At 50.5% G+C, this 22,422-nt stretch overlaps 2 protein-coding genes across 13 annotated transcripts in view; both read right to left on the minus strand.

Moving 5' to 3' along the window:
- Positions 1–74: 74 nt before the first annotated feature.
- On the minus strand, positions 75–9,600 carry pitpnb (phosphatidylinositol transfer protein, beta). The gene is made up of 11 exons (XM_027020648.3): positions 9,552–9,600; positions 7,884–7,914; positions 6,502–6,647; positions 6,041–6,132; positions 5,593–5,600; positions 5,251–5,325; positions 5,056–5,139; positions 4,569–4,646; positions 4,345–4,455; positions 3,993–4,115; positions 75–1,777 (listed from the first exon to the last, which is right to left on the minus strand). The coding sequence occupies exons 1-11, from the start codon at positions 9,569–9,571 to the stop codon at positions 1,676–1,678; spliced, it is 870 nt and encodes a 289-aa protein (XP_026876449.2). The 5' UTR covers positions 9,572–9,600; the 3' UTR covers positions 75–1,675.
- Positions 9,601–11,269: 1,669 nt separating this feature from the next.
- ttc28 (tetratricopeptide repeat domain 28) overlaps positions 11,270–22,422 on the minus strand; it is a 153,923-nt gene continuing 142,770 nt past the window's right edge. For 9 of the 12 annotated variants that reach the window (XM_081702860.1, XM_081702863.1, XM_081702865.1 and 6 more), the window contains 12 exons: positions 20,837–20,980; positions 18,394–18,538; positions 18,103–18,282; positions 17,322–17,839; positions 16,946–17,193; positions 16,663–16,787; positions 16,241–16,472; positions 15,913–15,989; positions 15,076–15,099; positions 14,294–14,423; positions 13,788–13,895; positions 11,270–13,508 (listed from right to left, as the gene is read on the minus strand). In XM_081702860.1, the coding sequence (XP_081558986.1) occupies positions 11,887–13,508; positions 13,788–13,895; positions 14,294–14,423; positions 15,076–15,099; positions 15,913–15,989; positions 16,241–16,472; positions 16,663–16,787; positions 16,946–17,193; positions 17,322–17,839; positions 18,103–18,282; positions 18,394–18,538; positions 20,837–20,980 (3,553 nt within the window). In that variant the 3' untranslated portion in view covers positions 11,270–11,886. The remainder of the gene's footprint in view (positions 13,509–13,787; positions 13,896–14,293; positions 14,424–15,075; positions 15,100–15,912; positions 15,990–16,240; positions 16,473–16,662; positions 16,788–16,945; positions 17,194–17,321; positions 17,840–18,102; positions 18,283–18,393; positions 18,539–20,836; positions 20,981–22,422) is intronic. The other 3 variants (XM_035535197.2, XM_081702862.1, XM_081702861.1) reach the window with 3 other exon arrangements.

The raw sequence follows: 22,422 nt of genomic DNA on the forward strand, positions 1-22,422 counted from the left end.
ACTTGAAGTAAACAACCCAATTTTGATATTACTATACAAAAAGGCAGTTTTAGTTATGCAAAGAGACCAACCACTTGTTTACAGTGAAATTTATTTAGTTCCAATATATTTAAGTACCAATATAACCCTTGATCTATATTCTATTTAAAAGTTGCAAAAGAAACAATTAACAAAAAGGTCTTGTACATTCAGTGCCATTTCCCCTGAAATTCACATGGCCAAAAGTTTACTCAAATAAAAACAGTAACTGACTTCTTGATTACAGTACTTTGGCTTTATAAACTGTATCTGGTAACCTGTGTGTACAAAAATAAAAGCATAACCTCTGCCTTGACTAATATTTTAGCTCCAGAAGTGGTACAGCATTCTAGTAAGAGACATCAGCATACACAGTGTATAAGCCAACAGCACATCAGTGTTGATATAACAAAGTGCCCACCCTGATACGTAAACTGTGTTGGGCGATGACATGCTAATTATGTTGGCATTCACCCACTGATAAAGTGCCATCATCTAAAGATATCAGTGCTGGAACAATTTAAACAAACCCCCCCCCCAAAAAAAACAAACCCACAGCCACAATGCTCGTTGAGTCAAAATATTTTAGTTGAAATGCACCAAGCTCAGCCCTGAATGTGCCTTTGGAAAGGGACAGGCACTGGCTCAGGGAGGGGCTTATGCTAAACACACCCTTCATCAGTCCAAACTCGAGTTCAGTGGTCCAAACACCCCTATGGCTCCACACCACGTTCCTCTAAAGGACTGGCCACAACAGGAAAAAGCCACCCTTGCCTTCAGCTTAGACAAATCTGCCCAGAAATTAAGTGACCAATCTTTAATAATAAGATTAAGAACAATAAATTATACATGCTATGCTAGTAACTACATGAAATTGCAGAATCAAGTCAAAACAGCCCTGTGCATTGGGCTCAGTCACTTGTGTGCTGGCCTGAGAGTGCTCTGTTTGGCTGGGCAGGCAGAGGCGAGGCTGATGCAGAAGTAGGTGGAGCTGTGCTCCCATCTGTGGCCAAGGCGTCCATGGAGAGCCAAGCAGAGATGTGTTCCTTCAGGCAGAGACCTGCTAATGCGTCTTACATCCTCATGCACCTCCAACCGGGTCTGGAGTTTAAATGCACACACTTGTAGCATATCTTGGAAAAAAATTGAGGCAGGGTTGATGTATAAATGCATTTCAGCACTGAGCATTATGGGTACACTTGAGATTGAACTGCATGACCCCTATAAGCTCTGAGAAGAACAGAGCAGCAAGTTGAACAGAGGAACAGGGTGGCTGTAGTATATTTTTAAAAAAATTACACATGCACACCTCCAGTGTTTACTGGGTCGGGAGGAGGCTTTCACAGGTGAGTACACCCAGTGACAAGTTAAAATTACCAAACGATTAAAAATCAGTCCAATGCCCAAGATCACTCCTTTGTCATTGCAATTGAGTGAAACCTCACAAAGATCATGTCTAAAAAGCTGCAATTCTCTATAAAAGCACCATTCTCCACTAATGTCATTATGCAAATTACGCATAGTGGAAAGAGCGCCTCCGTGTGGGAGGGAGGTTGCCGTGTGCAGGGTGCGGTGGCCGGGGGAAGCGCCGAGGCGGACGCGGTACTACCGATGGCTGGGTGAGTCCCTGCTGGGTCCTCATTCGTGGGCTGCTGCGTCATTGGCTAGTGGGCGTAGCGCAGTGTGGTGGGACTCGGTAGGCCTGCCTCCCTTGCTCATGTGCCGCGCTCGTGCCTCGGACCTGGCCGGTCTCACGAAGCTGTAACAGCAGGGGGTGACAGAGGAAGAGAAAGTCAAGTGAAACGTGTGGTGGTCGGGGGAAGGGCAGGTGTCGGGCTCTGCGGTGGATTTGGAGATTCGGAACCCAGCACAGATGCTCCATGCACTCCCACATCTGACATGCCTGGAACAGCTCGTGTGTTGCCACATGCTCACCTAAAACAAGACAAAACATGTGCATGCAGCCCTGAAGATACAGATCAAAGCCCATAAAGAAAAGGTAATTCATTCCCAGCCAAAACCAAGAGGAATGGACAGCACACACAGATGTGGAAAAGGCCAAACCAAGGAGGAGGAATGAGGGGTCAGAAATGCAGCCCATGTGGTCTGGCCAAACAATGCAGTCTGTTTGGAGTCAGGGAGGGACAGAGCAGCGGCACTGGGGATGAGCATGAGCCGTCCACTGAGAAAAAGTCAGGAAAAGGAGAGGAGAGATGAGCAAGTCTGAGGTGAGAACACATTCGAGGCAAAAATTCATAAAGTGATTACAAGACGGGAAGAGGAAGGTGGCAGGAGGCGAAGTGGCCGATAAGTGGCACACTTGTCAGTGGGCGGAGTCGGTGTCTCCAGTTGGTCCGCACACCCTGGGCCTCACGCTGCCATGCCCAGCAGATGAACCCAGACGTCTGCTTGCAATTTGCTGGATTCTGTGGCTGCAGCCTGAATGTGCTGGCCTTCTCTATGGAGTAACCTTTGATTATCGGCTCCACAAACATTTTTCACAGCTACCCTTGCCATAAATGATCCCCCTGGTCGGACGGTGGCCGGCTGCGAGCCAAATGGAGTCGTGTTGGCTGGTGGCTCATTTCGGAAGGAGGGAAAGAGGCATGGGATGACAACCCCACTCTACCCCCGGACATGCCTGCCCCGGCCCCGCGGCCACTTACAGATCTGGCTCTGCCCGTCATGCTCGCGCACGGCCGATGACTATTCGTCTCCCGCCGCGGTCGTGCCCCTCACAGAGCCTTTCTGTCGCATCTAAACGCAAAACAGTAACCAGTTAACATAGCATGGGGGGGAAATACTCCATGACTAGGAGAAATTAAAATGGAGATAGTTAATGACTCGTATCAAGACACGAGGGATAAACGCTCCGTATCAGGATCAATCATGGCCTCAGACGGCCTTGGGAAACAGAACTTGGAGGATTCAGCTCTGCGTGAAAAATCCAAAGTAAACCATTAGATCAAATATTGGGAAAAATCAGCATAGCTCAGCTTTGGAAGAGGAAAACTAGCAAAGGAACAAATCAAGAATTGTTCAAATTGACGTAGGGTTCATTTCCATCATTACTGCCAGAAGGAGAAACTGTCCAGCTTTTAGAAGCCGGATAATAACAGACCATGGCTAATGAGAAGAAATTACAGGGGTCGGATCGTTAGTCGTAATGAAACTGAAAACTGATGATATAAGGATCAATATTACCTATTAACTTTGGCAAAGTATGGCTAGGAGTTAACCTAAAACCAGGCTATGGCCCGGGCGCTTGGAAAGACGCATATCGATCAATATTTCCCATGGAGTGGAAGGCCTGTGGGGGTTTTCTGGTGTTTGGCTGAGTGCTGAAAACAATCATAGACCAAGTGGAGGTTCTGGCCAGGCAGCACGCTTGGATCACTTTTCCACCGGGCCAAGGGGAAGAATTGCGGCCAGCTGCCAGCCCCTCTCCGAGCTGGGCCACGTTCAAAACAAACTCTCTGAAAGCAGAGAACACTTCAGAGCTGCCAGGGGAACGTGGAGGGAAAGACGATACCAGTGAGGTGTGCAAGCGCTTTAACGCAGCAGAGAGGGTTCTTAAAGGCATTCAGTGCAGGGCCGACACAGGCAGGTGCTGATTAATGATGTACCAGAACGCTACCCACCATGACCTCAGTCTTCTGTGAAACCATCACCAGGACTGAATGAGGATCCGTAATCGAGGTCAGGATTGACTGAGCATGGACATCCTTAGGAACTGTTGTGTCCACACAAGCTCAGATGGTACTTTTGTTGGAATATTGATCGTCCAACTTCCCGTGTTAACTGCGGACTACGTTTTCCATCAGGCTGCACTCGGGGTCCTTAGCTCCTTCCTGGCTGATGCATTAACCAGCTGCAGGACCTCCCTGCCGGCTTAAACCACGCACACGTGTGCTCCTCATGACCTAGCTCCCCCTAGTGCCTGACACCAGGTACTGCAGCAAGCCGAGCCTCACCTCCTGCAGCTCTTTCTGCGTCTCGGCCTCCATCCTGCGGATGTCCTCCATGGTGAGCCCCACCCACTTGTCCATCCAGCAGAAGAGCTGGCGATGGAAGTTGGTGAAGATTCTCTTCTCTTGCTGCGGTTGGGGGAGGGGGGCAGGAGGGAAATCGTTTTAGCTCAAGTTTGAAACCAGCCCGACAAAACTACGATGAAAAGACCAGTGCAGCGTGAAGGCACTGATCACAGATCAGCAGACAGGTGCCCCCCCCCCCAATCATGCCACTAATCACAACTTAACACAGAACACGCGAGTAGGTTTGAATGCTAGCGAAGGCTCCGGGTTTAGTGATTATACGCATATTTACCCGGTGAATGAAATTCTCGAGCTTGCTTTGAAGGCCCCACCACTTGAACTTCACCGTGACAAGTTTGTACGCACACATCCGAGGAGCGGCCTCCTCTGCAGCCAGCTTTGCCTGTGAAGGGAGCAGCCATCGTCAGCCACAGAGGTATTCATTCATTCTCACCGCCAGCCCCCAAAACCACACATGCTCGGAAAGGAAGTGGAAAACAGGAGCAAGACCTGTACCTTCCAGCCCGGGCCCAGGGGGCCTCGTCCCGTCTTCACAGAGTGGAAGAGTTCAGGATCTTCTTCCGGCTTGTAGTCCTGCAGGACCCAGATGGACCATCAGGAATGAGTTCTTCTCATCAACATGTACAAACAGAAATGTTCTCCTACCCTCCATCCAGGACAGATACCTAAAATTAACCCTTCTAAGACCGATCCACTTAAATTATTAAAAAGGTGCAAAGCAAGCTGTAGCTTAGTGGTTAAGACTGGTCGACATGATGCGTCGTGTTGTCAGTCTCCTGACTGAGACATGGCAGGAATGTACATCACTGCTTAATCTAACAGCCTCTATCGTGAAACTCAAAAACATCGTGTTGCCACAAAGTCTGGCTCAGGTAAGGCTCGTTCGAGCAGCCGTTTCATTCTCAAGGCGTAGAGGCGTCACAGATCCCTTCACAAAGACGCAGCTGAGCTGCGGTTACTGAATCATTCAGAGCCCACTCACTCCGGGCTCCACTTGCGACTTGTCTGCAATGTCGATGTACACCACCTCCACCGTCTTCCACGTCTCTGCGTCCAAGTCATGCACCTGGCCACAATGCAGACGCACATGCTTAAGGTGACGCGAGACAGTCACAGCCTACAGAGTAAACAGACTACATGCATCATTAGCGATGGCAGGTAGGCCTGCAGCACTCACGTTGTCTAGGGCGCCCATGTCTGGTTTGTGCCAGGTTTCTATTTTAATCATGAAGTCTTCCTTCATGTACTCGTTCTGTAAAAAGTAGATACCTTCCACTGTCCTGAATACCGACACTTTGGGGCTCCAACAGTGAAAAAACAATCCAAAGGATTTGGAAGTCAGTAGTAATGACAGCACTCTAATTGGGTTATAAGCATGCAATTAACCAGCAACTTCTGATGTCCAGAGGATAGGCCTCCAAACACTACAGCTTGGGGAAGGTGACGCACATCCCAGCCCATGCGACCTGCCTGAGGAAGCAGATCAAGAAGCGGAACTGTACAGGTCCAGACTACTCACCGTGACGACTGTAGCCAGAGGCAGGCAGGAAATGAAGGAGAGAGAAAAAGCACACGGCTGAGAACAGGACTTCAAATAAACAGGCACAAGACATCACAGCAACATTAGTTATTTGATAATAGAAAACGCCACAAAAGAAGGAAAGACATTTCCCAGGTAACCCTTTCATAAATAAGGCTAGTCATCAAACTAGCAGTGGGGTTCAACGGCTGTATGATAGACCATAACATGAGGTTAGTAAAGATACAAACTGCTACCAATACGCAATATTTTGTAATAGTATGCAACACTGATGAATCCCTGATATGACCCATTTAATTAACGACTGGCCCAGATTTTGACCAAGTTTATTTCATATTTGTTGGATCATGTAAATGCAATGTTGGGTCAAAACAGCTACAGAATTCCACTGCAGTGTTTGGGGGGGGGGGGGGGGGTGTCAACATACCCGTGCGGCAGTATGGGTAGGCGTTCCAGGCCCTCTCATGAAACACTAGCGCTCCCTCTGGTGCAATCATCTTCACAAAGCCAGGAACTTTGCTGCATACAGAACACAACAGGGACAGACGTGACGCAAGACCCCAGTACACCAGCTCGTTCCAGGCCACGAGCTGCCATCTCTGATCTGACTGAGAAGAGCTCACAGGAGCAGACTCCCATGTCAGCAGGAAGGAAGCGAACCTGTGCTTCAGTGCCAATGCGAATGTGGGACTCAGAAAGGCAAAAGGGGGAGGGGTTTATGCAAAAGACTGGCCATGGGCATCAGAGGGCAGGCCTCTGAAGATCAGCAAGAAAAATCTATTTCACAAATGATCAGTGAACCATCTCAAGGGGAATGATGAGATATTTATATCCACAAACAACGATAGCTTCGCAGATCTTCCCAAGTAGCCCAGACGCTCCACCCACCTCTTTAAGTGGTAGATTTTATGCGTGTACTGGCCTCTCTCTCCCTCCTTCTCGTAGGGTTCATTTTTCAGCACCTCGATGCCTTCCCCACCACCTGTCTCGTTTTTGCTGGCCTCGGCCACGGAGAAAAGCTGCCCCACTTGGTACTGCAGGAGGAGGATACGACCGTCACCAACACGATCGTCTCAAACTCTTGTTATTCCCATTCACAAAGGCACCCAACCATCGAACCACCAAAAACATCAGTGGTCACGAGAAATAGTGTTAGAATTAGACGCATTACTCAGCCATCTAAACGAAAACGGGACGGCTGCAATTCTGTGGCTAGATCTCCACTGGAGCCCTGCAACGCTGTGCCCCGTGTTACACGTGAACACGCACGTGCTCCACACCAGTTTCACTTCCTCCGGTTTCTCTCTGGCTATGAAACAGTCGGACATACTGGGCAGTCAGACAAGCCTCCAAACAAGTCTTGCCCATTACACACTTGCAGAAAACCCCAGCACATGGGCCACAGGAAGGAAGAGACATCATTTGGCTTCTGGAGTGAGAAATGACTCCAACTTAAGAAAAGCAGTCTGTGCCGTGAAAGACAAGCTCACGTGTTCTGATCCCAGGGAGGTCCAGCAGAGACACCCTTCTCCCAACAGGACCTCGATTTAAAGACACAATGGCGCCCTTGTCAATAAATCCCGTGAAGGCTGCGGAATAGACAGCTGCCATGAGAACACAGGAGAAATCGTGCTGCTCAAAGCAAACTGCAGAACAGGCTGTTCAGAGCTGAATCCAACTTGGTCATGGATCTCCTGGCATGGCAACTGTTGGAGTAGCACAGCGTTGTAAACAGTGGGGGAATGTTTAGGTTGTGATTTCTGCAGTTCATTAAGGACCACCCACAGCCACCCAACGCCGGCCCTGCACGTGGAAATGGAACACGCATGAGGAGTCTTTCCCAACAGGGCACACAGCTGAAAATTTCCCTGATGGCATCTTAAGTGAGGCCACAGTTCCTGCGCATTGACCCTCAGAGGGGCCAGGTCATTCCATTACCAAAAGTAACTAGGGAGATGAATTTTCCACTGTTGCATGCATATCAGCCTTATGTGAATTAAACAACTAAAACCAGATTTATGGATAGGTAAAACACCTGTGTAAATTAATAGATTTAGCAATGTGGTCCATCACAGACTGTTGTCCATGGAGCCATCTGGTTATTGTGCACAATAAACTTGTCAATGGTTGTCTGTTCTGACAATCACCACCATCGGGATAAGGAAACAGTGACCTTTGTTACTTTTCAGAGTAAACACTGGTGACCTTGTTATCAGAGCCTCTGACACGTGGGAAGAGCAAAGTGTCAAACAGATAAAGGGATCACTCACCTCTTCTACGGAACATGGCAAGACCACACGACTGCGGGAGAAAAAACAAATAAAAGTTACATGTCACTCTCTGCATCAGTCCAAGTGTCACAGTGGTCAACCAGCAACTCTAATAATCAGTGGTCGAGTCTCATGCTGCTAAGGGCATGTGTTTAGAAGTGTAAACAGTCAAAGTGAAACTAACTCTGATTACAGATGCTCAACGTTTAAAGTTCTGTGGCAGCACCTTCTGCACCTCACCCTTTATCCTAATCCAGCCAGTGACAGGAAATCAAGAACGCAAAGAAAGATGCCTCGAGTCATCCCCGTCACACGCCCACTGCAAACCGCGAACAAGATCTGAGCCACAGGTTAAACGCTGGGATCTTTTGGCCCCAGTCCGTGTTAAGACAGTGATGTGAAAACAGTGCTGACATGCCCTGACACTACTCAGCACGTGTGCGTGACTACACGCCTACTTCACGTGAAAACCACAGCTGTTAAGATCCAGGAAAACTCAAAACCAAAACATGAGCAATGCGAAAACATGCATGACAATGCAAAAAGCATTTCAAATGACACCAACCTATTAAAAGTGGACTGAACAGCAACAACAAAAAACAATTATGTTTCAGTTGTGTGTGTCCAACCAGGTTGGATTAAGACATCTTTAGTACACATGCACACTTCCTAAGAGTTCTGCTGAAAAGCAATATTTGCTATTTTGGCACTCTGCATTAGAAACGCAGGGAAGAAAGTCTAGACAGAACCCTTTACAGAACAAGGGCTGGCAAAAACGGCCTCCACGTAGTCCATCACCAGGCGACGTGGGGCGCCAAAGCATTCACGTTACACGCGTTGCCTGGCAGATAGTGGCTGGACAAGGAAAGTGTAAAAATAACGGACCACCTAAAGGGACTGGAGTGAATATGATTAGCTTAAGAGTTCAGCGTTCAAACGCAGCGTGTAAGTCTAAAGTGAGAAGCTATAGGGAACTTGCCATTTGCCCACCGTGCAAGAGGACAAAAGTCCTGACAGAACCCAGCGTGTCTCAAACACACAACTAACAAGCGCCAGCAGCTAGACTCTACATTTAACACAAAATTGGGGGTTTTTTTGTAAATAAATTCGTAAAAATTAGTGATCGATGTTCTCAATTATTCGTTAGATTAATTTAATGTCATGTTTTAACTTAGCTAGCTGATAGGTATTTTGACGGTGCTAAGATGTTAGGAAGCTAACTGGCTTCTTTTTCTCTACAGCAGTGAAGTTTGGCAGACCCCCTGCAATTTGAATACGTTAGTTAGAATGACAAAACTCCCATAACATTCAAGTCATCATAAATTTGCCTCCATTTAAAACTGCCGCCTGTGGTTACTACTATTTGCATTTCTTTCTTCACTAGCGATACACTTTATGGTGCCATGTCGCTTGGCTGGCCACGCCGCCGGAGTCAGTCAGCAGGCTAAGGTTAGTGCTGTTAGCTAGCTAGGGTTAGCATCGAGCTAATACAGAAACAGGACGGTAAATTACTCCCCTCACAACCGAGTCACCAGGCCGAAATCCCATAAACACGCAAGACAAAACTCAACAAAAGTTCATATGAAAGGTCTGGCCACGTCTCAAAGGCAGAACCACCCCCAAACCCGAGTCAGTCGGAATAAGAAACACTTCAACACTTAGACTCACTACTCCTTGACGACCACCATCTTCTGTGCGCGGGCTGCGGCTGCGCGAGACAAGCAGCGCCGCTGGTTTCGGTGTGACGTTACCGACGCTCACGGACACGAGCGCACTGCCTGGATTTAAGCAAACAGGTAAGAGCCTCCCATTGGATCATTACTGCATGGGTGATTGTTTCAGCTGGCGACAAGTTATTGAACCCTAACTGATGCAGTGAGTAGCTTCTCATTTGTTAAACAACCATGTCGAAAGACACATCCTGTAGTCGTGGAAAAGATGTTAATCTGTTTCAGAAGGGTCAAATTATTGGCATGCATCAAACAGAGAAAACACCTAAGGAGATTGCTGAAACTACTAAAATCGGGTTAAGAACTGTCCGACGTATTATTGAAAAGTGGAAGGACAGTGCGGAAACATCCTCTTGGAGGAAGGAATGTGCTCGGAAAAACAGTAGAACTCAGGGATATGTTTAATAGTGAAAGTAAGAGCATTTCCACACACACAGTTCGAAGGGAACTCAACAGCTGTGTAGCCTTAAGAAAACCATTTGTCAGTGAGGCTAACCGGCAAAAACGGCTTCAAGGAAGCGTAAAGATTGGACTCTGGCGCAATGGAAGAAGGTCATGTGGTCTGATGAGTCCAGATTTACCCTGTTCAAGAGTGATGGGCGCATCAGGGTAGGAAGAGAGGAGGCTGAAGTGATGCACCCATCATGTGTAGTGCCTACCGTACAAGCCTGTGGGGGCAGTGCTATGATCTGGGGTTGCTGCAGTTGAGCAGGTCTTGGTTCAGCAACGTTATGTGCCCAAAGAATGAGGTCAGCTAACTACCTGAATATACTGAACGACCAGGTTATTCCATCAATGGATTTTTTCTTCCCTGATGGCACGGGCATATTCCAAGATGACAATGCCAGGATTCATCAGGCTCAAATTGTGAAAGAGTGGTTCAGGGAGCATGAGACATCATTTTCACACATGGATTGGCCACCACAGAGTCCAGACCTGAACCCCATTGAGAATCTTTGGGATGTGCTGGAGAAGACTTTGTGCAGTGGTGCAAATATCCCATCATCAATACAAGATCTTGGGGAAAAATTAATGCAACTATGGACAGAAATAAATGTTGTGCCATTTCTGAAGCTTGTGGAAACGATGCCATAGCGAATGCGTGCCGTAATCAAAGCTAAAGGTAGTCCAACGAAATATTAGTGTGTGACATTTTTTTTTGGCCAGGCAGTGTAGTTTATAATGCAAAGTTCATTTCATAGAATTTGCATGCACTTGCACGAGACATCATGGATTTATTTATTAGACGTAATATGTGTAAATGACGTAAAACAGTATTACCACAACCACGTTTGGTTAAAAGCTGCAGTATCATACTTAAAGTAATTCCGCAGCACAACACTCACCTTGTACATTAACAGACAAGCAGACGAGGGTGGCTCAAATTCTGCCCTTTTCCCTTCAACCAGCGTTAGAGCACACTGAGAAACAGAAATAACGTTGAGATGCTACTCTGTTAATGGCCAACATTTGGATAAAATGAGTCACGTTTCCTGGTGACAGGAGAAGACACGTTTACACGCGTCTGTAAGTGCTATTCTTTCTTATACTTGTTCCGGTTGTTACTGAAGTCAGTGCATTTCTAGTCCTACGGTGTTTTCTGTATTATCAAGAACCTTGTTGAGAATAAATATGAAATGCAAATAACTTCAGGCATTTAAATTAAATCCTTTTATTGAGACATTTTACTGAGAAATGACTGAGATATTTCTGGATGAGAACATATGCAAAATCTCTGTTAAAAAGACATTGAATCACTGAATAGCAAGAGAACCCATGCTTTAATACTGACACTCAGTTCACACAGAAGTCAGGTCAAATGCGCTTTTCACCATTTCAATAAAAATATGAAAATGTTTTTCAACTGTTTTTGTGCATGGTTTGCCTCTTTAATAATATAAAAATGTATAATACTGATTGCAAAACACTTGATTTAATTTACAAAACAAATAACTGTTATAACAATTACAGTCCATAATTATAACAATAATTATATTAAAAATGGAAACCAAAGTCAAATGAAACAAACTAGTCAAAGCCATGTGGTCTTCACTAACACAAACAGCGAGCGTCTTTTGTAGGGATACCATTTTGGTATAATCTTTTTTCCTGACGCGCGTCAGTTCTCAGGGCAGTCTGCATATATCGATGGTTGTTTACAGTGTAGGGCGAAGCATAAGGGTCAGTCTGTCTGATGTGAGGTGCTGGTGTCTGGGCCATAACCTAGCCTGTCCTCCCGACTGTCTATATAGCGCCGCCAGAGGTGGGACCTTTCAGCATTTAGATGAGGGAAAGAACCTCCCGGGAGACAGAAATTTATACCCGTTCCCCGAGGGCAGTCTGATGGGGTGGGAACCAGGGCTGCTCCCAGTGGACGCAGTGGGAGAGGGGGCCACTGTTTTCGGGTCAATCTTGCGATGGCCGTTGGGTGGGTTTTTAGAGCTTCGCTCCAAGGACTGAAGCCCCATTTCTTGCAGTTCATGGCCCGGCAGGTTCTGACCCGAGCCATGGCGGGGGGAGAGGTTAAGAAGGCCTAGGACGTCCCTTTGGGCGGGACTTATTTTGGACCCGCCCGTACGGAGGGCCCGTACCGGGCCCGAGTGCTGCTGCTGAGCCGCGTTGGCCCAGAAGGTTTTGAGATTGTGGATGGCTTGTACTTTCTCATCGATCGCGGCCAGTCTGAGCCGGTCGAGGTCCGGGGCGTCGGCCGGGCTGGAGCGGGTGGAGCCCGTGGAGGAGTAGGAAAGGACGGGGGAGGGAGCACTGCCCGCGGGCGACTGGTGGCCCGAACTGGGTGAGACATTGCTGGGCGAGCGTGAGATGTGCCCACTGTAAGGTGAGCTGGGGTATTTCAGCTTGAACTGGGCGTGGCTGTCAGAGGTGGGCGATGGCTGGCTACCGTCCTTCAGTGACGTTTCCGAGGTGGCAGGGCTGTTGTATCCTGAGCTGATCTTCTGGAGGGAGGAGGTGCGGGAGGGTGGTTTGGGCCGCGCAGGGAGCGGCGAGGACTGGGCTTTGACGCTGGCTCTGCTGCTGGGCCGGCTGAAAGCGCTAGTCTCCGACGAGCGGAAGGCAGAGCCTCCGGTCGGAGTCGGGGCGTCGCCGGCCCTGACGCCCTCGCTGCCGGCGGCGTGCCCGGCGCTCCTCTGCAGGGTCTCCACCGCCCGCATGTGGCTATGCGTCTCCTCCAGGATCTTCTGCGCCAGCTCCTGTGGGTCCAGCGGCGTGCCAGCCGGACGCTCCTCCTGCGATTTCACAGTGCTGTCTGTCTCCGTGCTGGACTGGTCCGACTCGCCCGTGTCCGAGCTGCTCACTTTGCCCATCTTCTGGAAGGGCGAGTTGGGACTGGGCACCAGGCTGGCCTTCACGGGCGATGTGGGCGTGCTGACGCTGCCCCTGGTGGACACCGACGCTACGTAGCCCCTCCCTGCGCCTGCGCGCACCGTTCCTCTGTGATTCCTGCCCCCCGCTGGGCGGGGGAGGGTGTCGCACTGGCTGCCCAGCGGCTCGCTGCTGATGATACTGAAGCCCTCGTACTCCTCATCGTCGTGCCCGCCGGCGGCGCCGTGCGGAGAGGAGCGGCCGCGCGGCACGGCTGCATGCCGGTGCGAGGCGAAGAGCCCCGCCCCTCCGCGGTGCCGCTCCATCTCCTGCTGCCGCGCGCGTTGCCCGATGACGTCCGAGGCGCCCTCGGGCCGCGACAGGAAACTCATGGACGAGGCGATGGAGCTCAGGCTGTAGACGGAGATGGCGTCGGAGGCCAGGCTGTCGGGACAGGGAGGGGAGAATGGGGGGTTGGGGTAGCCAAGGGGTAACTGCTGGGACTGAGCAGACGCCAGAGACTCCAGGGATGAGGAGCTGTCCAGACTCAGTCGCTTGGGCAGCTCTGTGGATTCTGAAAGTAGGACAGGAGTATTACTTCTCAAACGTAAAATGCCTGTGTGTGTATAATTTCTGCATGTTTAAATGTTTAAGTGTGTATATCTCTTTTCTACACTGTATTTTAGTCTGATGTAATTCTATGTTGGGCACATGCACCCAGAGAAGGTCTCTGTCATCTGGTAGTTCTGATGGTGATAAGAGGTGTTTTCTGTGAGGTGTATACACCAGCAGGGCGTTGCCGGGATGTTCTGCCCACGCTGTGGCGGGTAAACACGCCGTGGGCAGCACTTACCAAACAGGGCCAGCAGAGACTGCAGGGCGAAGTGCATAGTGCGTCGGTTTGCCTGTTTGCCAGTTTTCAACACCACCTCCTCCTGACCAACTTCACACAGGTCAAACCCTGGGGGAGGGGAGAGAGAGAGACAGAGCGAGAGAGACAGAGCGAGAGAGAGAGAGAGAGAGAGAGAGACAGAGCGAGAGAAAGAGAGACAGAGAGAGAGAGAGACAGAGCGAGAGAAAGAGACAGAGCGAGAGAGAGACAGAGCGAGAGAGAGACAGAGCGAGAGAAAGAGAGAGCGAGAGAAAGACAGAGCGAGAGAGAGACAGAGCGAGAGAAAGAGAGACAGAGCGAGAGAGAGAGAGAGAGAGAGAGAGACAGAGCGAGAGAGAGAGAGAGAGACAGAGCGAGGCTGAATTTAAGCGCCACGCTTACAATCCATCCCAGAAGCGGCTAAACGTGCAAGAGCAGGCCATCATACAGCTGCTTGGCCAGCAGGGGGCGGCGGCTGCAGCTCTCACCCAGAGCAGCCAGGAACTCGTGGCATCCTGGCAGTCTCCAGAGCTGCACGCTGATGGACACTTGGATGGGCGCCAGGGAGAAGTCCTGCTCCTTCTCTCCCGACTGGAGCTGTACCAGCACCTGGTGAAGCTGCAGACAGACAGTATATCTGACTGTGCCACACACGGCAACCCGAACACTTGCCTAGCCTTGGTAGCATAATGCAGTCTTAAAAGTAGTTTTCCAGTAGTCCAGTAATTTTCAGTCTCATCTCTTCGACCGCATCTGTAGTGCAAGGTTAAAAACCTGGAAAGCTCTTATGAACTGAAGCCTAAAGACAGACGTTGATTCACCCAGTGGATGTTCGTACAAAACACGAACATGATTCATGATTCACGATTCGCTCTGTCAGAGGGGGGGTATTTCTAGATTTATTTCTGCACGCAGTTCCGTGTCACGCAGGGATACCACAGAACCTCAGGGGAACGTTGAGGAACTGGAACGTCTTTCAGCATGGTGCCCTCATGACTCATCAGATGTTTACTGTTACAATGCAGCAGTTGGAGTGTGTAACGCATGTTATACAGTCATGTATTTTAAATGCCGATACTGACAGAACGCAACCGCTTCTCTTAGCATAGAGATACACCTAGAGTGCGTATCGAGTGTGTTGTGTTTTCTCCCTTGAGTGATGGTGAGATGGTAACCGACTACACACTCCAGATGAGGTCGACAGAGATTAGCCTTCAACAGCTACGCACACACATGCATGTTAGCTGAAGGCATTGACTCCAGCACTTACCATTCCCACTACATTCTTAACAGCCTTCAAATGGCAAGTTTAGGAAAAGAGAAGAAGAGAGATTTAGTGGCGTACACAGCAAGCATTAGTAACTGCACAGTCTGCATTCAGACTTCTGACAATGCCCATGACAGTCCCTGGGATAAGGGAAGTGGAGTATGTGGGGTGTGTGTGTGGGGTATGTGGTGTGTGTGTGGGGTGTGTAGTGTATGTAGAGTATGTGTGTGGGGTATGTGGTGTGTGTGTGGGGTGTGTAGTGTATGTAGAGTATGTGTGTGGTGTATGATGTGCATGTAGTGTATGTGGGATATGTGGTGTGTATGTAGGGTGTGTATGTGGGGTATGTGGTGTATGATGTGCATGTGGTGTGTGTGGGGTGTGTATGGGGTATGTAGTGCATGTGGTGTATGTGGGGTATGTGGTGTGTGGGGTGTATGTGGGGTATGAGGGGTATGTGGCGTATGTAGTGTATGAGTGTGGTGTATGATGTGCATGTAGTGTATGTGGGGTATGTGTGTGGGCTATGTATGTGGGGTATGTGGTGTGTATGTAGGGTGTGTGTGTGGGGTATGTGGTGTATGATGTGCATGTGGTGTGTGTGGGGTGTGTAGTGTATGTGGTGTGTATGTAGAGTATGTGTGTGGTGTATGTGGGGTATGTATGTGGTGTGTGTGGGGTGTATGTGAGGTATGAGGGGTATGTGGCGTATGTAGAGTATGAGTGGTGTATGATGTGCATGTAGTGTATGTGGGGTATGTGTGTGGGCTATGTATGTGGGGTATATGTAGAGTATGTGTGTGGTGCGTATGTGGGGTATGTGGGGTTCCACGGCCTTACCCTGCTGATGAGCTGTTCTCCAGTCTCGGATGCTGTGATCAGTTTACACAGAGCCTGAAGAGCAGGAGGAGGCAGACCTGCAATAAAACCCCAGACACAAAGCGTCACCTCAGCTACTCCAGCCTCTGTTCACATGCTAACAGATGTTAACAGAGTGGTGACTGAAAGGCTGTTGCCATGGAATCAGATGGTTTCTACGTTCAGCTGCTCTCCACAGAGTTTACAGAGAGATCTCCTTGGTTAGTCCTCACCCGTAAAACCAATTAAAGTGGTTAATTGCTTAATGGGAAGGGGTGTGGCCCAGGGCGTGGCTGAGGGCAGAGCCTACCTAGCAGGGACTGGAGGGTGGTGCTACAGTGCTGGAGCCGGTCGCCAGGGTCGGTCGTGGGGAAGAAGACTGCAGCAGGGAGGCCGGCGCCGGCCGAGTCCAGCCTGAAGCCCACGGCCGTCAGCAGGGCCTGCCAGCCTGGTACGCCCCCAACCTTGTTCTCCACGCTTTGCTGGGATGTGTACATGGAGTTGCGCTGGCCATTCTGGATGCGCTGCAGGGACTTCTCCACCTGCGGGCAACAGGACTCCCGTTTGTTTGTTTTAGGTGCAGCGGTGAGAAAGGAAGGCGAGTTTGGCCACTTCCGTGTTTCTGGGAAACCGCGTTTTGAGTTCTAGGACCGTAGCTTCACACCGAGCTGCGACTCTGCTGGAACAGACGTGGTGTAAGGTGACGCGGGGGTGATGGTGTGCGGCCCTCACCAGGTGCAGCAACACCCTCAGAGCGTCCCTGGCTTTGTCCGGGTACTGCAGGATCTCGGCCAGGGCCTGGCCAATCAGGGACGAGGGGCTGTTCAGCTTCACGTCACAGCCAATCAGCATGAAGCCTGCTCAGACACATTGAGCACAGAAGAGTTGTTTCAGTCGGAAAGGAGGAAATTCAAAGAAAGAAAGAAAAATTACAAAACAAAAAGGAAAAGAAGAAACAAAGAAAAATAGAAATAGTGACAGAAAGACAGAAATGCAGACAGACAGACTGACTGACCCGCCCAGTGGGAGGGGTGAGAGAACTGCTTGCTGCTCTGAAGTGTCTTCATGGCGTCGGCCAGGGCGCTGCTGGCCTTGGTCCCGTTGAGCAGGGCCGTGTAGAAGGCGTGCACGAACATCTTGGAGGCAGCGGTGGGCACAGGCCAGAGAGACACCAGCACACACTGGGCGCCTGCTGCCAGGAAGGCCCTGGTGAGACCCACCACCCCATCGGCCGTCACCTTGCTGTCGGACTCCTGGTAAGACCTGGACCGGATCATAGCACAGACTGCATCAGGCCCTGGGGAAGATCGCGGATCCCCACAGCTGCAGGCGACCAGTGGAAATACAGCGCAACAGCGAGCACGGCCCATTAAACGCCGCGCCGCACTGACCCGAGCACCACCAGCTTCACGGGCAGGCGTAGGTCCAGGATGTCGGCGGCCGTCAGCAGGAACTCCTGCAGGGGCGGGCTGTCGCACACGCTCTCGGCGTCGCTGGCGTCGTCCGGCACGCGCAGGCTCTCCGGGATGGTGTAGCTGGATCTGGCTCCACCCTCGCCGGCCCCGGGAGCCCCGCAGGGCGGTGCCGGCGCCGGCAGCCCCGGCGCGGGGCCTGCATCCTGGCTGGGGGTGAGCACCAGGGCGGCCAGCTTCCAGGAGATGTGCGTGGCGAAGTGGGCGCACTCGGCCTGTGCGAGGGCGCCCATCACCCGCTCCTTGGTGGCGGCGGGGCCGGCCAGCGGCTGGCAGCCCAGCAGCTCGGCCACCATGTGGGCCTCGTCCTCGGCCGAGGGCATGGGGCCCCACAGCCAGCGGTCCATGACGGAGGCGGGGAGGCGGGGGTTGCCCACCACTGCTGCCATGGAGCCGCCTCCGCTGCACGGGGCCATGCCCCCACGCCGCTGGTGCACCTGTGCGGGGGTTGGAGAGTGTGGGGGGGGGTTACTATTCACTCTCAGTGGGCTTCCTTTTCCATCACACAGTAAGTGCAAAAAACTAAAATACTGAACACCAATACAAGTCGCCAGCAGAGGGATTTAAATCACAGTCCTCAAACTATACTGTAAAGAACACTGTAAAGAATAATGTAGAGTTTCCACTGGGAGTCAGGAGTAGTGACCGAGTGACCGGCTGGTGGTGTAAACGTCCGTTGGATGCACGCGGGCATACCCACCTTGGCGGGCGCGGCCAGGTTGCCTAGCGACGGCACGGCTATGAGGCTGAAGCGCTCGTACAGGTACTCATTGGAGGAGCTGCCCTTGAGCAGGGCGAAGGGGATCAGGTACAGCTCGCCCTCCAGAACCAGGACCAGCTGCCTGTGCCGGCCCACGGGCCCGCTGGAGTGCATCAGGCCCTGTGGGGGAGGCGGGGAGGGGAGAGAGAAGCAGAGGTTACACATGCACGGACCCCACGGTCAGCCTTCTAATGCCCTGTGCTGGGGAGGAACGTGTTCGCAGCCTCTCACCCCCTCCATGGGCGCTATGAGCAGGTCGTAGAGGGCACGCAGGGGCGGTTTGCTGAGGGTACTGGACCGGCGGCATAGCGAGGAGCTGCCCTCTTTCACTGGAGACACCGTGTTGCTGAACAGACTCGTCATGCTCTGACAGCTCCTGAACCAACAGAACACACACAAACACGTGGTGGGCGTATGTACGCGCATCGCCTGCACTACAGGGCCGACATCTTCCGGGAGGAGCCACTAGGTGGCACTGTGCGTCAGTGTTGGCACGCAGCGTATGAGACAGAATGTGATTGGTGTGGATTTCAGTCGTGATCTTTAAGATGAGATTCAGAGCTTCGCAATGCGAAGGCAGGGCACCATCGCCCGCGTCTGTGCTGGATTAACAGCTGCTGATATCCAAAAAACATCACACCTCACTCGATTTTTTCATCCTTCCACCCTAACATGGTGCATTGAGAAAATGTCCATTAACAGCGTCCCTGTCGTGGGGAAAAATCGTCCTGTGATTCTGTCATTAAAAGCATCAATAACCTGAAAGGCCTGCAGGCACGGGGCAAAATTGCTATGGTAACGTGCTGGAGCAGAGCTGCACGACACAGCGGCAGGTGCCAAACTCCTCTGCCATGAATGTTCAGCAGATGTTCCATAACACGGAGACGTGGGCAGGCTGCCGAGGCGCTGGCCTGAGTTTGAGAGGCTAACGGAGACGTGTGGAGCTCACGGATGCGATCGACATCTCCGCCGCTCTGCTACGAGGAAAACAGCCTTATTGAACCAAAGCGCTAATGAGGAACTGGATCGGTCAGGTGCGACTTGTTTCAAAACAATGTGTAAGTCACTTGCAGGTGGATTATGTGTGATCACTCTGGGCAAGAATAAGGAAAGGTATCGATTATGGACAGGGTGATTACGGGTGGAGTGATTGCAGGTGGGGTAATTGAGGATAGGGTGATTGCGGGTGGGGTAATTGAGGATAGGGCGATTGCGGGTGGGGTAATTGTGGATGGGGTGATCTTGCATGTGAAGAGGCACATAGTGCTAATGAAGCCAGAGAGCTCCATGTGTCTCAGAGCTCGTTATGAGTGCGCACACACAAACACACACACACACACACACACACACACACACACACACACACACACACACACACACACACACACACACACACACACACACACACACACACACACACACATACACACACACATACACATACTGATTAGGACTCAAGTGATTCTCTCATTAAAACATTGAACAAGCAGAGCTTGGCAGCATGCACTGTCTGTCTCTCTCCCTCCCTCCCTCCCTCTCTCTCTCTCTCTCCCTCCATCCCTCTCTCTCTCTCTCCCTCTCTCTCTCTCTCTCTCTCTCTCTCTCTCTCTCTCTCCCTCTCTCTCTCCCTCTCTCTCTCTCTCCCTCCATCCCTCTCTCTCTCCCTCCATCCCTCTCTCTCTCTCCCTCTCTCCCTCTCTCGCTCTCCCTCCCTCTCTCTCTCTCCCTCCATCTCTCTCTCTCTCTCTCCCTCCCTCCCTCTCTCTCTCTCCCGCCATCCCTCTCTCTCTCTCCCTCTCTCCCTCCCCCTCTCTCTCCCTCCATCTCTCTCTCTCCCTCCATCCCTCTCTCTCTCTCTCTCTCTCCATCCCTCTCTCTCTCTCTCTCTCTCCCTCCATCTCTCTCCCTCTCTCTCCCTCTCTCTCCCTCCATCCCTCTCTCTCTCTCTCTCTCTCTCTCTCTCTCTCTCTCTCTCTCTCTCCCCCCCTCTCTGGTGTTTTTTTCAGCCTGTCTCTCACATCCTCTCCTTTCCTCTCTCTCTCTTCAAATTTCAAATTAAACAGGAAGTACAGGGCCCAGCAGGGAGCAGAGCTTTGTCTCCCTAACGATCGCTCCTACGGCTTCTTCAGCGGTCTGCGCCACATACATCAGCACTGCAAACATTTACTAATTGTTTAGTGATTTAGGCATTGATCTCTCCTCCACTTCCTCTGAGGCGTCCGGGGGAGGGTCCTGCTGACCATTATATTGGAAATGTTTGAGTCGCTGCGACAGGAAACCTACATCCAAGATGTCCAGATCTGAATCTCCCTGATTCCCTAACGCAGGCCCAGACGTTTCACGGTGATCGGTGTAAAGGTTGCTACACATTGAGGCTTCTTTATTTTTTAAGGGAATCCATTTAATGCAAAGCGGATCTACTCCATGAACAACTCCAAAGCTCAGTGCTCAGTGTCTGAACCTCTGTAAAAGGTTCCGGCCTGCCACCTGGACAAAATAAAACACACACAAGTTCTGGTGCAGCTATCATTTCAGTCGTTGTCATGTATATATTAGCAGACTCCGTTGATCTGCTACCCAAAATTCAGGCGAGGTGTGATTTGTAGAGATGTGGGGACAGTGTTTAGTGGTAAATGCAGGCTGACTGCGGAGACGCTGGGTGGTGCCGTCGGACCTGTTGAAGAGGTTGTTCCTGGACACCATCCTCAGGAAGCCCGTGGGGTCGGTGGTGGAGTTTAGCTGGTTGTGGAACTCCTCAAACTGCTGGTCCAGGAGGTCGCCGGCTTCGCTCTCTGTCTCACTATTGGAGCACACTCTACTGGACAGAACATCACAGCACGGACCTCCATCAGAACCACAAACACACCACCCAGAACCTCACCCACCTGCAAACACACCACCCAGAACCACATCACCCACAAACACACCACCCAAAACCTCATCACCTACAAACACACCACCCAAAACCGCATCACCTAGAAACACCACGTAAAACCGCATCACCTACAAACACCATGTAAAACCACATCACCTACAAACACCACCCAAAGCCACATCACCCACTGATCAGACAGAAATCCCACCATACTGGAGGTGGCTGGGCTTGGAATATAAGGGTGCTGTGCTGACAGTGCACATTGTGGTTGCTCCTAAAGCACCGAGGCGCCAACATAAGCTAGGAAGAGTCAGGAAAAGATGACTGTACTAGGGAGAAATGTGTGTGTGTGTGTGTGTGTGTCACAGAGAGAGGGAGTGAGACAGAGTGTGTGTGTGTGTATGGGGTTGCAGCTTTGAGGAGAAAAACATTACTTTAGGGGCTGTGGGATCAGCCCCACCACCATTCCTCATTCCGACTGATCTGTGAGTATTCCCATAAATACACACACACACACACACACAGATATGATCTGAACCACAAACATATGCACGCATATACAAAACCACACTCATGATTACACCACACATGTATGTACACACACAAATAGAGCGTCTGGGAAATACATCTAGCGCTGAACACGCCATCATCTCACACACTGGGTCCATTAAGTCGCAATAAGGAAATACAGGAACCATTTTTGTAAATGAACAGAATTACTACACACGCCATCACAGATCTTTAGAATCGAATGATTGAGCAGAGAGGGAACGTGGAAACAAATGAGCTTGAATGACTGTAATGGAAAAGGGAGGAAGGCCACTGATCCTGATTAAACCCCTCTGAGTGTTTCTAGTCATACTGCGGAAACAATCTGCCTCTATTACATATGCAAAATCCACTTCATTTGCACCTAATAAACGTCGGAACAAGTGCAGATGTTTGCGGATCGCTGGATTGGAGTTACACTCACTCACAATGTATGTTAATACCGACAATATTAGGAATAGATTTAATTTTTTTCACACAGCAAATATGCAATTATTCAGAGTTAATGCAACTGCCTGAGCAGAGGAACGAGACTGAACACAGTGAAGAGACTAAATACAGTTATTTAATAAGTCACACCAATAAAACATCCGCTCATCTGCCGGAGAACTGAAAACAGAGGAAGCCAACACAGTGGGTATTTGTCCCCGCCTCCATGCATTAATACCAGTGAATGAAACCAGTAAGAACCAGTTAGCATGATCTCTCTTGCCTGATGCTAACTGGTCTTTGTTCACTCACGTTGATCAGCACAGTCAGAGCGAGGCCGAGACTGAGAGGCCAAGGCGTTTGCTAAAAAGGCCTGAGTCATGTGAACTCCTGACACAAAGCGGAGC

The sequence above is a fragment of the Electrophorus electricus genome, chromosome 19, assembly GCF_041902795.1.
Source record: "Electrophorus electricus isolate QZ-2024a chromosome 19, ASM4190279v1, whole genome shotgun sequence".
Classification (NCBI taxonomy): Eukaryota; Metazoa; Chordata; class Actinopteri; order Gymnotiformes; family Gymnotidae; genus Electrophorus; species Electrophorus electricus.